The sequence below is a fragment of the Pan paniscus genome, chromosome 13, assembly GCF_029289425.2.
Source record: "Pan paniscus chromosome 13, NHGRI_mPanPan1-v2.0_pri, whole genome shotgun sequence".
NCBI lineage: Eukaryota > Metazoa > Chordata > Mammalia > Primates > Hominidae > Pan > Pan paniscus.
Window position 1 is genome coordinate 15271044 of NC_073262.2, and position 16313 is coordinate 15287356.

At 59.2% G+C, this 16313-nt stretch overlaps 1 protein-coding gene across 1 annotated transcript in view; it reads left to right on the forward strand.

Moving 5' to 3' along the window:
- The window catches only part of LOC117978423 (spectrin beta chain, non-erythrocytic 5-like), a 28386-nt gene that overhangs the window by 4503 nt on the left and 7570 nt on the right, over nt 1–16313 (forward strand). Inside the window, 29 exon segments of the mRNA XM_063595093.1 lie at nt 300–435; nt 696–841; nt 1656–1770; nt 1863–1973; nt 2196–2375; nt 3615–3761; nt 3764–3820; nt 4000–4149; nt 4571–4675; nt 5085–5252; nt 5718–5867; nt 5982–5998; nt 6000–6171; nt 6306–6401; nt 8203–8318; nt 8409–8523; nt 9324–9437; nt 9577–9698; nt 9943–10105; nt 10312–10500; nt 10740–10817; nt 11478–11650; nt 13252–13342; nt 13484–13630; nt 14527–14661; nt 14740–14996; nt 15195–15381; nt 15635–15677; nt 15680–15819. Coding sequence (XP_063451163.1) covers nt 300–435; nt 696–841; nt 1656–1770; nt 1863–1973; nt 2196–2375; nt 3615–3761; nt 3764–3820; nt 4000–4149; nt 4571–4675; nt 5085–5252; nt 5718–5867; nt 5982–5998; nt 6000–6171; nt 6306–6401; nt 8203–8318; nt 8409–8523; nt 9324–9437; nt 9577–9698; nt 9943–10105; nt 10312–10500; nt 10740–10817; nt 11478–11650; nt 13252–13342; nt 13484–13630; nt 14527–14661; nt 14740–14996; nt 15195–15381; nt 15635–15677; nt 15680–15819 — 3820 coding nt within the window.

The window sequence follows — 16313 nt, forward strand, 5'->3', positions numbered from 1 at the left end:
CAGAACCCATGACCCCAGGCTGTAGAGATGCATTGGGAGAAGGGTGTGTGTTGCTCACCTCTTTCCATAAATTCTTCAGTGAGGCCCCACAACTCCCTGCAGTCCATCTCCCCACGTCCACACCCTCCTCTGCCCCTACACCTGCACTGCTGTGTCTACTACTCCCTGAATCGTGAGCCGCAGGCTTGGACAGAGACCATGAGTAACCCCAGTTTTCAGACTGGCCCCTCTGGCTGGCCCGACTGGCCCCCAGGGGGGTGGGCAACTCACTTCTGGGGAACCACGGACTGTCACCACAGGGACCGGGAACTGGAGGGGACCCTGAGGCTGCACGAGTTCCTGAGGGAGGCCGAGGACCTGCAGGGCTGGCTGGCAAGCCAGAAGCAGGCAGCCAAAGGAGGGGAGAGCCTGGGGGAGGACCCCGAGCACGCCCTGGTGAGAAGAGGGCCAGGGTCAAGGAGGGTGCCTGGGGAAGAGCCTATGGGGTGGGGAAGCTGGCTCTGGCGGGGCGGCGGAAGAAGGTGGCAGCAGAGCGGTGAGCCCTGGCTGAGGTGGGGCCTCCTGAGTGGAGCGGGCAGACGCCGTGGCTGTCCAAGCCCACATCACCCAGTTGGGCACTGAGGTGCCTCAATTCCCAGGCTGCTTGACGCCTAACCAGCCGGGGGCTACCCTGTCACCCACTCCCCTCTTCTCAGCACCTCTGCACCAAGTTTGCAAAGTTTCAGCACCAAGTGGAGATGGGCAGCCAGCGGGTGGCCGCCTGCCGGCTGCTGGCAGAGAGCCTGCTAGAGCGTGGGCACAGTTCTGGCCCCATGGTCCATCAGAGGCAGCAGGATCTGCAGTGAGTGCCCAGCGGGCCAGGCCAGCATGGGGTTTGGGGGAAGGAGCTGGGCAGGCAGGGCCCAGAGTGGTAAGAGGGGATGGCATGCTGTGAGGGCCACGCTGGCCCTGGCTGCCCACAGGGCTCTGCAGGGGGCCTAGCTGCAGAGAAGCTGAGCCCGCCACAGGCTCTGGTCTGTGAAGGGAGGTGAGGCTGGGTGTGCAGGTCAGAGTCCTGCTCCCAGGATTGAGAGCAGGAGCTGTGGGAAGATGGTGGGGCCAGACATCAGGGCCTTCCCCTGAGCTACCCCAGCTCCTGTGCTCACTCGGGACAGCCCATGCCTCATGTGGTTCCTAGCTGTCCACTTGGCTGATTTGGATCCACTCCCAGCCTGTGAGCTTTGAGGCAAGGTCATGACTTGCTCATAACCCCTAGCCCAGAGCCTGGCCTGGCAGAAGCCTTAGGAGCTCAGCCAGTTGCAGAGTTAGCGAGGAACGGAGAGATGTGGCCTCTGCCCACAAAGCGTCTGTGATCATAACCTGGGTGACGCACTATGAGTCAAAGCACAGGATGTAAGGAGTATCACAGCACAGATACCATGCAGTGCTGAGCATTACAGCAGCAAAGCACTGAATTCATGGTAAAGCTAGAAGACAGGCTCCCAGGAAGAAGGTGTGTAGGCAGGGCCACAGGCGGGAGAGGTTTTAAGAAGGAGGAGCTTTGGGCAAGTCCCGATACAACTCAGAGAGGAGCGGGCTGACCAGGCCTAGCGGGAGGGAGGAATGAGACGGCCCGGCAGCTGATCCCCGGCTGGTCTTCCACACGCCATGGGCAGGGCTGCCTGGTCGGAGCTGTGGGAGCTGACCCAGGCCCGAGGCCACGCGCTCCGAGACGCCGAGACCACCCTCAGAGTTCACAGAGATCTCTTGGAAGTCCTCACCCAGGTCCAGGTGTGAGCCGGAGGGGTGGCTAGAAGTGGATACACTCCAGGCTCAGTGCCCACCCTCCATCCCTCATCTCCTCGGCATTCTCCCTTCCTCAGGAGAAAGCCACGAGCCTCCCCAACAATGTGGCATGGGACCTGCGTGGGCTGGAGGCCCAGCTGAGAAGCCACCAGGGGCTGGAGCGAGAACTCGTGGGCACCGAGCAGCAGGTGAGCCCAGCTGGCTGCCTCTCCGACCCAGGCCCCTGCAGCCCCCTCAGGCTGGCCCGCCTGTTCCTCTAGATTTTCCACTCTCCCTCAGAGCCTCCCATGGGCCTACTGTGCATGGCAGGACGTGGCCCAAGGGGGCCAGAGTTCCCAGGCGAGGGATACATCTGCGAGATAATCAGGAGGACATGACCCTTGCCTCCCTGTTCCCTGCCCCTCCCGCAGCTGCAGGAACTGCTGGAGACTGCAGGCAGGGTGCAGAATTGTTGTCCGGGGCCTCAGGCCCATGCGGTGCAGCAGAGGCAGCAAGCTGTGACGCAGGCGTGGGCAGTGCTGCAGTGACGCATGGAGCAGCGTAGGGCCCAGCTGGAGCGGGCACGCCTCCTGGCCCGCTTCCGCACGGCGGTGAGGGCTTCTGCCCCTTGGGTGGCGTGTGTGTGCATGTGTGTGTGCTGCACCATGCATGGGCATGCACGCATGAGGCCCTCCAGCTCCAGAGGGAGAAGAAGCATGGACTCGGGTGGGAGAGCACAAGCACACGGGATGTCAGTCTGGCTGGTCAGGGGCTGAGCACATGGGCGTAGCAGTGACACCTTAGGGTCTGGGTCAGTGCCAGCAAGGTGAGTGGCAGGGCAGTCATGCAGCATCCCAGCCAGGGCTGGGAGTAAGAACTGCCCAGGAAAGCTCATAACTGGAGACCCAGATGTTAGACAGTGACCTCTGGATCAGTCAGTATCTATTTAATGTCTGTCTTCAGCTCCCTGCTGAAGCCACGGGTGGAGAGAGGAGGGCAATATAGAAGCTATGGACAGTGGAACTGCTGCCCTCATGGATCCCTGCTTCCTGGGGAGATGAGCCCGAAACCCAGAGAATCAGACTGGGACAGTAGGTCCTGGCCACAGGATGTCCCCGGCATCCCACTGTCCTGGGACCTGGCAGACCAGGAGGCCCAAACTGACACTGCAAAAAGGCTTGAGTTTAGGGACTTAACTCTGCTGATTTGCTAGCAGTGTGAGCTTGAGCAAGGCACTTAACCCTGGGTTTGTCATGCACTTAGAGTTTACAAGACTCTTTGTGCCATTTACCCTTCCTTCCTCCATGCAATGAGATATTTGGACAAGGGCCTGAAGTCCCTCCAGCACCAATCTTGTATAGTTGTACCCAAATCAGCAGAAGACTGTAAGGGTTAAATTAGTAATTCAGAGAACAAGGAGAGCAGTGCAATGTCAAATACCAGGGAAGGCTTTGCCAGGCAAAGGCGGCCAAGGGGCCTTTGAAGAGCAGGTGAGCTTTCTTTCCCCATCAAGCAGTCTTGATGGGGCTGATCTTGCTAGCCGCTAGTCCTCTCATGGCCTCATCCAGGTGAGCTCTGTAGAGATGGGAAGGCAGGAGGAACAAAGGGCAGAGACGTGTCGTGGTGAGGGTCTGGCTCATGTAGGGGGTTCGTGGTTCTGGGGGGATCGGGTTGGATGAGAACAGAGAAACCAAGTGACAAAGGGCCACACGTGCCTCACCCGAGGCCCTGACCCAGGTCGGCTTGGGCTGTGTGAGTGGACTCAGGTGGGCTGCAGTTGCCTCAGCACCTGGTTTCCTGCTGCCCAGCCCAGCCCTCACCCGGCTCTCCCTCCATGTCCCCGGGATCAGGTGCGTGACTACGCCTCCTGGGCAGCCCGCATGCGCCAGGACCTGCAGGTGGAGGGGAGTTCGCAAGAGCCTAGCAGCGGCCCGCAGAAGCTCAGTGCCCACCAGTGGCTCCGGGCGGAGCTGGAGGCCCGGGAGAAGCTGTGGCAGCACAGGCCACCCAGCTGGGCCAGCAGGCACTTCTTGCTGCAGGGACACCCACCAAGGAGGTGGGCCCCCTCCCCAGGTGCCCCCACATACCCTAGCTGACCAAGCTTGTGCCTGGCCACCTGGTGCCCCGTCCTACTGTGCCATGCTGGCCTCTCCTCAGGAGCTTCCCTCAGGATCCAGTCCTCACCTCACCCACACCACCCTCCCCAGCTGAGGCTCCTCATGTGTCCATCCCCAGGTCCAGGAAGAGCTTCGAGCCCTGCAGGACCAGCGGGACCAGGTGTATCAGGCCTGGGCACGGAAGCAAGAGAGGCTGCAGGCCGAGCAGCAGGAGCAGCTCTTCCTCAGAGAGTGCGGCCGCCTGGAGGAGATCCTCGTGCCCCAGGAGGCAGGTCCCCTCCCGCCCTCACACTCCGCTCAGCCTCCTGCTCCTCCTTTCCATTCCCCTCTCTGCTCAGTCCCTTTCCTCCCGCCTCTCTGGCTTTTTCTCTAATATGAGGCAGCTGTGCACAAGTCCTTCCAGGTGGCCATGGTGAAGTGCTGAGGCCCCTGAGCGTCCACTGACATCCCCAGCCCAGACTGAGCCCCGAGGAAGTTGGCCAGAGGCTGGTCATGCTCCCCACATGGTGCAGAGGTTGAGGTGTCGCAGCCTCCCAACCTGGACTCCCACTCCTCACAGCTGCATGCCAAGCTCAGTGGGCACTCCTAAGGCCCTGCCATACCCAGAGTGCCCATGGGCACAGACTGCAGCTGGAGGGGCTGGCTGGCTGGAAGGCTTGGTGGCCTCTTTGACTTTTCTGTGGATCCAGGTCTCCCTGAAAACCAGTGCCTTGGGGAGCTCGGTGGAAGAGGTAGAGCAGTTGATTTGCAAGCACGAGGTCTTCCTGAAGGTTCTGACTGCCCAGGACAAGAAGGTAATGGAGTCAGGAGGCCTGGGCGTGGTCAGAACGCGGTGGTCGGGAGAGTCCTGAAGGGGGTCACGGGGCGCTTGGTGCTTTCCTGGAGGCAGTGTTGATGAGCCTGCGAGGCTGGGGGCCTGGTTGGGGTTGACTGAGCAAGTTGTATGTGTGGCTCAAGAAGAGGGCCCAGGGGGAGATGGGCCACACTGCAGAGACCCACACGGGGCATTCGGCTCTGTCCACACCGTGTGGTCCTTGGGGAGCAGACTGGTCTGGCTTGTGGCTGGGAGGATCAGACACCCCTCAGCCATATGGGGCTGAGGTAAGGGCTCTGGGGCCCTCAAAGAAAGGACTGTGAGCCCTGCAGGCCAGGCCCTGCCCCAGCCCAGGGTAGGAGAGCAGCAGCTGTGCCCCTGCCCCACAGGAGGCAGCCCTGCGTGAGCGGCTGAAGACGCTCCGGCGCACCTGGGTGCGGGACCGGCTTCCCATCCTGCAGCAGCGCCGGGTGAGAGTGAAGGAGCTGGCGGAGAGCCGGGGACACACCCTGCATGCCTCCCTGCTGATGGCCAGCTTCACCCAGGCCGCAACCCGGGTCAGAGGGCACCCCCAGCCCAGGGCCTTCCACTGGAACCACACTCGACAGTTTTCAGCCGCCTTCACACCGCAACACTGTGAGGCGGAAACAGGTTCGGGGGTGGATGGCTTCCCCAGAGGCTGTGCTGGAGCCCAGAACATGGGATCTAAGCCCCTTTGCGTGGAGACCCCACCAGTGTCCCGAGCTCTAGCAGCGCCAGGGCAAGAGAGGTGGGGAAGGGAGCAGAGCAGCCCAGGGCCCCAGGAGTAGGGGCCACACCTCCAAAACGAGAGCCCACCCAAGGCCCTGCCCGGCTGCCTCCTGCAGCAACCTTCCAGAGCTGGAACCTTCAGGGCTCATTTACCAGGTGCTGCCCGCCCCACCCCTGAGGCCAGCCTCCTGGGAATGGCTGGGGGCTAGGCCTGTGGCATCTGGGGCCTGAGGCTGCAGAACATTGCAGCATTCATGTCCCACCCCCACCAGGCTGAGGACTGGATCCAGGCGTGGGCCCAGCAGCTGAAGGAGTCGATCCCTCCTGGGGACCCGAGAGATAAGCTGAAGCCCCTGCTGAAACACCAGGCCTTTGAAGCTGAAGTCCAGGCCCATGAGGAGGTCATGACCTCTGTTGCCAAGGTAACAACAGGGCCCTCAGCCCCATGCCTGCCCCAAAGTGTGGCCCAGGGGCCATGTCAGTCTTAGGAGGAAGTGCAGCAGGCAAGATGTCCTGTGTCCCCTCTCTTCCTCCAGAAGGGAGAGGCTCTCCTGGCAGAGTCACCCTCGAGCCGGAGAGGTCTCCCAGCGGCTGCAGGGCCTGCGGAAGCACTGGGAGGACCTGAGGCAGGCAATGGCCCTCAGGGGCCAGGAGCTGGAGGACAGGCGGAACTTCCTGGAGTTCCTGCAGAGAGTGGACCTTGCAGAGGCCTGGATCCAGGAGAAGGTGTAGCCCCAGCTGGGTGGGGGCTGAGAGATGGGGGGAGGAGCCCTCCCTTGACAGGAGGGATCCCCAGCAGCAGGTGCTAGGAGCCTGGGCTGGTGCTCAGAGCGCTCCCTCCCCACCCTCGGCCTTCACAGGAGGTGAAGATGAATGTTGGTGACCTGGGCCAGGACCTGGAGCACTGCCTGCAGCTCTGACGGTGGCTCTGCGAGTTCCGAGGAAACTCGGCCGGGGTAAGGGGGCCTTGCTGGGTAGAGGTTGGCCATGCATCCCGCACTGAAAATCCAACTGAGAGCAGGGAAAGAGTGTGGGCTGTAGAGCAGGGCGTGGGCGCCATGCCTGCTCCTCCTATGCCCTCGGGCAGGCTCCCTCCTCTCACCCGCCTTCACTCCTTCCTCTTTAGAATGCGGGTAGCACCCACCTCAGAGGTAAGAGAGCACGTGTGTGGTGGCAGGTACGTGAGTCTCTAGCTGTGATAAAACTGCATAGACCTATCCCCCACTGCCCCGCACAGATGCGTACTTGCAAAAACTAATAAAATCTGAATGAGGTCTGGTCTAGTTGGTAGTATTACACCAACGTCAGCTTTGTGGTTTTAATGTTATCATTATATAGGATGCTGCTGTAAGGGAAGCTGGGGAAGGGCACAGGGACCTCTCTGCAGGACTTTGGCAATTTCCTGGGCATCTATAATTATTTCAAAAAATCTTTAAAAGATAGGACATATGCCTGGGTGTGGCAGATAATCAGCGCCCACCTTCAGTGTGACTATTTCGGCGTCTCAGCGTCTTCTTCTCACCCCACACCCGCCCCCTCACACATACACACACCAAACATCTATTTCTCTTATGTGGTATACAGGGAAAAAAAATGGCAAATGTATTGACAATCAGGTGTTAAAGACCAAATGTGCTAACCTTGTCCCCCGGTACATGTATGTATTACTTTTTAAGAGGCGGCAGTGCTTACACCTAAGACATCCCTTGTTAATGGTGGAATTTCACAGACGCTGTGCCAGATACTGCAGTAGGAAGAGAGCTAGACTCTAAAGGAGCTGGGCTTGAATCCTGGCTCTGCCGCAAAGGAGCCAGGTTAGCCTCTGAGCTCTGCTCCGGCATCTATAAAAGGAGGGGAATGTCCTTCCCTGCCTACCTTGCATGAGGCACTTCATAGGAAAGTGCTTTGGAAATTTAAACAAGCTCTACAGATGCCAGAGGCAGGAGATCTGCAACCACACCCTGCGGTGGACCCCTCCCTGTGTACCTTTAAACCCCATCCAGTGTCCAAGCAGCACCAGCCTCAGCTCAGACGAGTCCTGGGGTGGGGACACCCAAACCCCAGGAAGCCAGAGCTCACTGTTCCATTCTACAACCTCCCTTTGCTTCTTTTCAACCAAGAAGCTGAATTTTCATTTTAAAAGTTTCTGTGGCTGGGCACAGTGGCTCACACTTGTAATCCCAGCAGTTTGGGAGGCCAAGGCAGGCAGATCACTTGAGGTCAGGAGTTTGAGACAAGCCTGGCCAACATGGTGAAACCCCGTCTCTACGAAAAATACAAAACTTAGCCAGGCTTGGTGGCAGGCACCTGTAGTGCTAGCTACTCGGGAGGCTGAGGTAGGAGAATCGCTTGAACCAGGGAGGTGGAGGTTGCAGTGAGCTGAGATTGTGCCACTACAACAACAGTGCAACAGAGGGAGACTAGGCAACAGAGGGAGACTCCGTCTCAAGAGTCTCTGTTAGTGAGCATGTGCCCACTCTCCCCCTCCTACATGGTACCCAGTGCAGGGATCCCATTTTCTGGCCTTAGAGATGACTCTGGGGCTGCAGGCTCCAAGCTGATCTTGCTCACTTCACCTGGACGGGGTGACCTCAGGGAACTGCCGCAGTAGAGGAGGCAGGAGGCAGTTCTTCCCACTGCCCAAATATGCAGTTCCTCGTGCTCCGGGGCCCAGGCATGCTTCCAGTGCCTGCTGAGGTGGGAAGAAGGGGCTGTGCATGGGGGTTGCCAATGCCCTCACCCATATCTCCCCTGCAGGACACAGTGGGTGATGCCTGCATCAGGAGCATCAGTGACTTGTCACTGCAGCTCAAGAACCGGGACCCTGAGGAAGTCAAGATCATCTGCCAGCGGCGAAGCCAGCTCAACAACAGGCCAGTCCCAGGCTGGGGAGAACCAAAGGGCCGGGAAGAGGGGTGGAAGGCCACCTCAGGCTCCACATGACACCACCACCCCTTGGCCAGGTGGGCGAGTTTCCATGGCAACCTGCTCCGGTACCAGCAGCAGCTCGAAGGGGCCTTGGAGATACACGTGTTGTCCCGAGAGCTGGACAATGTCACCAAGAGGATTCAGGAGAAGGTACGTGGTGGAAAGAGGTCCCGGTGGGGGCTGTGAGCAAATGCACTCAGGGGAGGGGGCGCTGCCTAGAGTCTCCCATGCGTCTCCCCCCTCACTGGCCTCTCCTGTTCAGCTGGGTACTTGGAGGTGGGTCCCAGCAGTCTGCACCAGGGACATCTGATGGGCTGGCCCTCGGGATCAACTCAGGACCGTAGAAGCACCCATTGCAAGCTCAGTGGGGGATTCCCTGTCTCCTTTCTCCCCCAGATCTGGTCCCCAGATACATGGCAGGTCCAGAGGCCAGAAAACACACTCTCTGTTTCCTCCCATCCCTGAGGAAGCCCAAACCCTCGGGAGGTTTGCCCTGGGACTGTGTACATAACCACAGAGCCCCGGGCTGGAATCTGGCAGAGTTAGAACCCGGTCTAGGAAGCCCTTGTGTGAAACAGGTGCTGCTGCCTGTGCTGGGCATGCCTGGCTGTTTCCTCCGCTGGCTTCTGCCCTCAAATGACGGCACAGCCCTGTCTGTCCATCCTTGCTCTATTTTCTTTCTCGCTCCTCAAGGGATGAGAGTTGAGTGAGACTGTACAGGGAAGCAGCACACACGTGAGGTTCTTCCCTCAGAGGAGACTCCAAATCCAGAGTTGCTCCTCAGAATCGTCCCCCTCACATAAGGAAGAGATCTCTGGCCCTCAAAGTCGGGGCCAGGAAATCACGCTGGGGACTTGCTGTGCACACAGAAGCCACTGGTTGGGCCCTTTGCCAGGAAGGAGGAGCCGAAGCAAAGGCCCAGCAGGTAACTGGCCATGCCCCTCCTCCAGGAAGCCCTGATCCAGGCCCTGGACTGTGGGAAAGATCTGGAGAGCGTGCAGAGGCTGCTGCGGAAACACGAGGAGCTGGAGCGGGAAGTGCACCCCATCCAGGCCCAGGTGGAGGTGCGTAGCTGGCTGTAGAGCTGGGCCCAGGGCATCTCCTCAGTAGGACCCTGGGCACAAGTGGGGAGGAGGGGCTTTGGGATGCCAGGGTGGCCCAGAGCTCCCCTGCCCCAGCCTCTGACCCCGGCTTCCCCCACAGTCCCTAGAGCGTGAAGTGGGCCGCCTCTGCCAAAGAAGCCCTGAGGCAGCCCACGGCCTCAGGCACAGGCAGCAGGAGGTGGCTGAGAGCTGGTGGCAGCTCCGGAGCAGGGCCCAGAAGCGGTATGAACCCACAGGCCTTGCCCTTGCCGACCCATCCTCCAGCATCTCAGTCCCCACAGCTCCCCTCAGCCCGTGTTCCCCTAGGATTCCTTCTCCACCCTTCAAATAACTGTACTGTCCTCCCAGTAACTCCCAGCCCGTGGGCCCTCCTGTGGTTGAGGGGATTAAGGGACAGAAGACACCAGTGGGCATGGGGGAGAGGGGTTTGAAGGCCTGACGACTAGCTGATGAGTGCTGTGGGCAGGAGGGAGGCGCTGGATGCCTTGCACCAAGCTCAGAAACTCCAGGCAACGCTGCAGGAATTGCTGGTCAGTGCCCAGAGGCTGCGGGCTCAGATGGACACGAGCCCCACTCCTCGCAGCCCTGTAGAAGCCCGGTGTATGTTAGAAGAGCATCAGGAGTGCAAGGTGAATGGGCAGCTGGCCCAAGCCTTTCCCAGGCTCTCAGCTCCGCCCTGCCCTCCCCTTCCTCTCGTCTCCTTGCTCTTGGGCCTCCTGAGTGTCCCGCCCTGCCTATCTCCTCCAGCCTCCCACTCCTCAGCTGCTTCCCCACCTCTCTCCTGCCTGCTGGGCTGCTTCCAGCCCCCAGTGATCTGAGCCCAGTCCTGTTCCAGGCCGAGCTGGACTCCTGGACAGACAGCATCAGCCTGGCCCGAAGCACTGGGCAGCGACTGCTCACAGCGGGGCACCCCTTCAGCTCCGACATTCGCCAGGTGCTGGCTGGCTTAGAACAGGAGCTGAGCAGCCTGGAAGGGGCCTGGCAGGAGCATCAGCTACAGCTGCAGCAGGCCCTGGAGCTACAGGCAGGCACAGTCCCATCCCCAGCCTGCATCTTGCCCCCCCCGAACAGGGCCTGCGCTGACCCCACAGCCTCTGGTCAAGGCTAAGACTGGAGGGGCTGCTGTGCCAGGGGCTTCCCCACCACTCAGCACTCTTGCCTTCCAGGACCCTGGTTCCCTAACTTGTGCCACTGGAACAGTCACTCCAACTGCAGTGGCTGGACCCTCCACCGACTGTCTCTTGCCTTTTCCTTTGTTCTCAGCTGTTTCTGAGCTCAGTGGAGAAGATGGAACGTTGGCTTTGCAGCAAGGAAGACTCCCTAGCCAGTGAGGGTCTATGGGTAGGTGCCCAGCAGGAATGGGCAGGAGGGGGGAATTATAAGAGCAGCATTAGGGGTCAAACCAGCCAGTGCTGCCTGAGCTCCCTAGGCCAGGGATCCTCCCCTTCTGGGCCATCTCCCCACCCTGGGCCACATCCGTCACTGGGCAGTTACTTACCCGTCATCTAGAGCAGTTCCCATGCAGCTGTGGGCAGGCCCCACTGCGAACACCAAGGAGCTTCTAGAGTGCCTGTGTGGGCCTGACCCATTCTTGCCACCTCACCCCTGCCCTCCTCGCTTCCCAAATGCCTAGAGGTTGGCTTTTCCCGCCACTGCCCCAACCCTGAAGCAGACGAGTGTAACTTATAGGAGACCTCAGAGGATAACTGGGGACTAACATGGTCCTCCAGGGAGTGCAGAGGAGGGAGCTTTCACCTTACATGAAAAAGCTCTGCTTGCCTCAGAGATTCTGGCTCTTGATCCCTAATCCAAATGCCTCCCCTGGCTGGGAATCACTGTCCTAAAGCTGGAAACAGCCTTGAGGGATGTGAGGGATGTGTTTGGGCGGAGCAGCCGCTCTGTGGATGAGCATTTGGTAGGATGGTTCTACGTGGGAAGGCAGGTAGCCTGGGATGGGAGGGGGAGGCTCATGGACAGTATTGGGTTCCCCACTCCCACCAGGACCCCTTGGCCCCCATGGAGCCCCTTCTGTGGAAGCACAAGATGCTGGAGCGGGACCTGGAGGTGCAGGCGGGAAAGATCAGTGCTCTGGAGGCCACGGCCCGCGGCCTGCACCAGGATGGGCACCCCGAGGCCCAGAGTGCCCTGGACAGGTGCCAGGCCATGCTTCTGAGGTAGTGGTGGCTCTGGGGTGAGGGGTGCTGTGGGCGGGCTGGCACAGGCATCTGGCATCCCGGTTCTTCCCTTCCCACCCTTCCACTACTTGGCCCAGGCTCACCAGCCTTGTCCAAGGACTGAGGTCAGATGCCGGGGGTCCCCACCACCCCTGGCCCTGCAATGTGTCTGCCTGTTATGGACATCAAACACCACGTGGAAAATCCCACTTCCTTCTTCATTCAGTTGAGATCAAAGGGAGTTTAAAGAGAGGCTTATGCTAGGAGACCAAGAGGAAATCATCTCACGAAACGGAAGGTCTCAGGGCACAGAGGTCAAGCATCGGCCTTCCAGGGTCACAGCCCTGAGTCCCTGTGCTGCCCACTAATGGCAGGACTCAGACAAGTTCCTCCTCACGGCAGCTGAGCCTCACATCCTGGGCTTTAACGGCTGTGATGAGGACGAAAGCACTGTGCTGGCCCCACAGGCAGGCTAGCAGAAGTCTTAGCTCATCTAACTGAAGTTCAGACACAGATGCATGTGACCTGCATGGCCCATGAGACCCCAGCTCTGCAGTTTTTTTTTCCCTGTAAAAGCTCATCGGGTTTGGCTGCTTCATGCAGCTCCTCAGACTTTTAGATCAAGGCAGGTACGGTCAAAAGCCAGATCCCAGACTGGTGGGGGCTTTTGTCCTTCTCAGAGAGCCGATCAGAGAGCCAACCAGCACCCACAAATGCCATGGCTCCTTGTGCTGGTGTCCTGGCAGTGGTCGGGGCCACCCCCTCTCCATTCTTGCAGGTGGACCACACCTGGGTACCTGTGGAGGTCTTTGAATTAACAGAATGCAAACTTTGCTTTGCTGGTCTCTGTCACCACCCCCTCCCCCAGTCACCTTAGGTGGTTCCTGGCAGGCTCAGCTTCCCCCAGCACAGTGCCACCCTGACTTCTAGCCCCTGGCTTCTGCCCTCCTGCAGGAGGCAGATCGTCCCCTGTGCTTGTGTCTGCCCCAGTTGCCTCCTCTCACAAGGTCACACTGGATTAGGACCCACCCATATGACCTCATTTTCACTTAATTACCTCTTTTAAAGACGCTGTCTCCAAAAACACTTCTGGAGTTAGGCCTTCAACATAAGAACTCAGGGGTACAGGCTGGGTGCAGTAGTTCACGCCTGTAAACCCAGCACTTTGGGAGGCCGAGGTAGGTGGATCATTTGAGGTCAGGAGTTCAAGACCAGCCTGGCCAACATGGGGAAACCCTGCCTCTACTAAAAATACAAAATTTAGCTGGGCCTGGAGGTGTGAGCCTATAGTCCTAGCTACTCGGGAGGCTGAGGTAGAAGAATTGCTTGAACCCGGGAGATGGAGTTTGCAGTGAGCCGAGATTGTGCCACTGCACTCCAGCCTGGGTGACAGAGTGAGACTCTGTCTCAAAAACAAAAACTTGGGGGTACAAAATCTGGCGCATAACAGACACAAATACAGAGGGGGAGTGCAATGTATCTTTATTCCAAAGGAAACTCCAGACTCGGAGTATATTCATACCCGAGAAAGCCTAGGCTGGACGGGCACCCCACCTGGCCCCGGGGGTGGCTCCAGGCCCATGAGCCTCTCCTCCTGGCAGGAAGGAGGCGCTCTTCAGGCAAGCCGGGACCCGCCGCCATCGCCTAGAGGAGCTCCGGCAGCTGCAGGCCTTCCTGCAGGACTCCCAGGAGGTTCGCCTCGCTTGGAGAGGGAGGCGGTCATGGTGGGGAAGGAGTCGACCCAGGGAAAGGCCACCCTTCCTCTGGGGTATCCCAGAGGTCAGGGGAAGGGGAAAGCCCTGGACAGCAGGCCTGTCCTCCCCACGTGCCCAGGTGGCTGCGTGGCTGAGGGAGAAGAACCTGGTGGCCTTGGAGGAGGGTTTGCTGGACACAGCCATGCTGCCAGCACAGTTACAGAAGCAGCAGAATTTCCAGGCGGAGCTGGACGCGAGCATGCACCAACAGCAGGAGCTGCAGCGGGTGAGGCCCTGCAGGCAGGAGGGTGGTGGGACAGCTCTCCAGGCAGAACACAGGACAGTGCCCCAGAGCTGGTGCTGAACCACAGTAACGGTGGCCAGCGTTATCCAGTACTTTTTGTGTGCAGGCACCTGGCTAAGCGGTTGTTTAGGCAGAAGTGTAGTGAGAAGTTGCTTTCCGGCGGGGGGGGGGGGGGGGTGGGCACCCTCTCCAAAAATGGCACCTTTTCAGTAATTTTAAAGATAACATTTTGATGTGAACAGGACATAGCCACCAGTCCTGTGAGCGAAGGAGTCAAAACATAGCCACTTTGAGACAGGGTCTTGCTCTGTCACCCAGGCTGGAGTGCAGTGGCAAGATCTCAGCTCACTGCAACCTCCGCCTCCCAGGCTCAAGTGATCTTCCCAGCTCAGCCTCCCAAGTAGCTGGGATCACAGGCCCACACCACTACATCCAGCTACTTTTTTATATTTTTGGTAGAGATGGGGTTTTGCCATGTTGTCCAGGCTGGTGTCAAACTCCTGAGCTCAGGCGATCCACCTGCCTCAGCCTCCCAAAGTACTGGGATTACAGGAATGAGCCACTGTGCCCAGCATAGCACTTTTTAAAACATTCTCTTTTCCACCTGCAAAGGCAGGTCCTGACCCCAGGCTGGCTCCCTCTGATATAAATCACCCTGCTAAGTATTTTATATGACTTATCTCATTTAAACAAAATAACCATTATTTTCTCTATGATACGGATGAGGAAAATGAGGCTTAGGTAAAGAAAGTTGCTCAAGATCATGCAGCTGGACTGCAGGGACTCTGCAGCTCTAGTGCTGGTGGTCAGAGTCAACACAAGTGCCCTGGTACCGGCAGTCCTGAGTCCACAAGGTGTGTTTTATGTTGTGGCTGCAGGAGGAACAGAGGCTGCTGCAGGGGGGCCACCCAGCCTCGGAGGCCATCCAGGAGCGACTGGAGGAGCTGGGAGCACTCTGGGGTGAGCTGCAAGACAACTCCCAGAAGGTGGCCAAGCTCCAGAAGGCCTGTGAGGTGAGGTTGTGCAGGCCGAGGGTTGGCTGGCCGGGCTCCAGGCCACTCCCCTCCTGCCTACCTCACTTTCTACCCTAGGCCCTGCGTCTGCGGTGGAGCATGGAGGAACTGGAGAACTGGCTGGAGCCCATCGAGGTTGAGCTGAGAGCCCCCACTGTGGGCCAGGCCCTGCCTGGGGTGGGCGAGCTCCTGGGCACACAGAGGGAGCTGGAGGCAGCAGTGGACAAGAAGGCCAGGCAGGCTGAGGCACTGCTGGGCCAGGCCCAGGCCTTTGTGAGGGAAGGCCACTACCTTGCCCAAGATGTAGAAGAGCAGGCCCGGCGGCTGCTTCAGAGGTAGATCCACCCGTGCCCTCAGCTTCTCTTCCCTGCCTTCCTGGAGGGACCCCCACCCCTGCCCTCTTAACTGATGTCTTCTCACTTTCTCCCCTTGCCCATGGTGAGGGCCACAGCTGGGTGATCTGTGTCACCAGGTATCCCTAATACTGACACCCTGGTCCCTGCCTCCCTTGGTCCCACCCTCCACCGCTGCAGGTTCAAGAGCCTGAGGGAGCCCCTGCAGGAGCGCAGGATGGCCCTGGAGGCCCGGAGCCTCCTCTTGAAGTTCTTCAGGGATGCCGACGAGGAAATGGCCTGGGTGCAGGAGAAGCTGCCTCTGGCCGCTGCCCAGGACTATGGCCAGAGCCTGAGTGCGGTGCGGCACCTGCAGGAGCAGCACCAGGTGTGGGCCCACCCGGGGAGGGCCGGCCTCACACGTGAGCAGGGCTTCTCAGCCAAGCAAACGGCACTCTCTGTGGCCCAGCCAGGAACTCTCTGCCTGTGGGGCTTTTGGGATGCCCTGGATTCTTTGGGAGTCATGGGGACAGGGAACTCCTTGGGGACAAGTTAGTGGGGTCCCGTGAAACTTCAAGCACAACTGTGGGAGTCCCCCAAGGGTCAGCAACATCCGCATCCTCCTGCCTCCTCCCCCACAGAACCTGGAGAGTGAGATGAGCAGCCACGAGGCTCTGACCCGGGTGGTGCTGGGCACTTTGCCGCCCACGAGGTGGCCGCCCGGGTGCAGCAGCTGGAGAAGGCCATGGCCCACCTGCGGGCAGAGGCGGCGTGGAGGCGGCTTCTGCTGCAGCAGGCTCAGGAGGCCCAGCAGTTTCTGACTGAGGTAAGGGGAGTGATGGGCAGGGCACCGCAGGCAGGCCTGGAACACAGGGCGAGTGCGGCCGGGAGGTCACTCCGGGGCTCCTGGCCTGGGCACCTTTCGTCTCCTCCACTCAGTGGTCTCCTGCCCCAAGGGCTTCCTTCCACATGTTTCCCAGAACACAGCTGCTGGCTGGGTTGGCTTTTGTCTTTTTTCCCTCTAGATCAGTGGTTCTCAACCAGGGCTTTACATGAGAATCACCTGGAACCTTCACTCGGACAATTATACCTCAATTACTTCACAATGGTGAATACAATTGTAAAGGAAGAAAAACTGAAGTAAATAGGCTAATAAATGAAAGGGAGAAACACTGCAAGGAATATTTGCTAAAACTTGGTTTTAAGTGACAAAATCTATGCCTATGAACCAAGAATAAAATGTCTATTTTGCATGGAAAAAAGCAATCACCTGGACCCTTTACAAAACACTGCCGCTCTGGCTGTGTTCCGGACCAGATG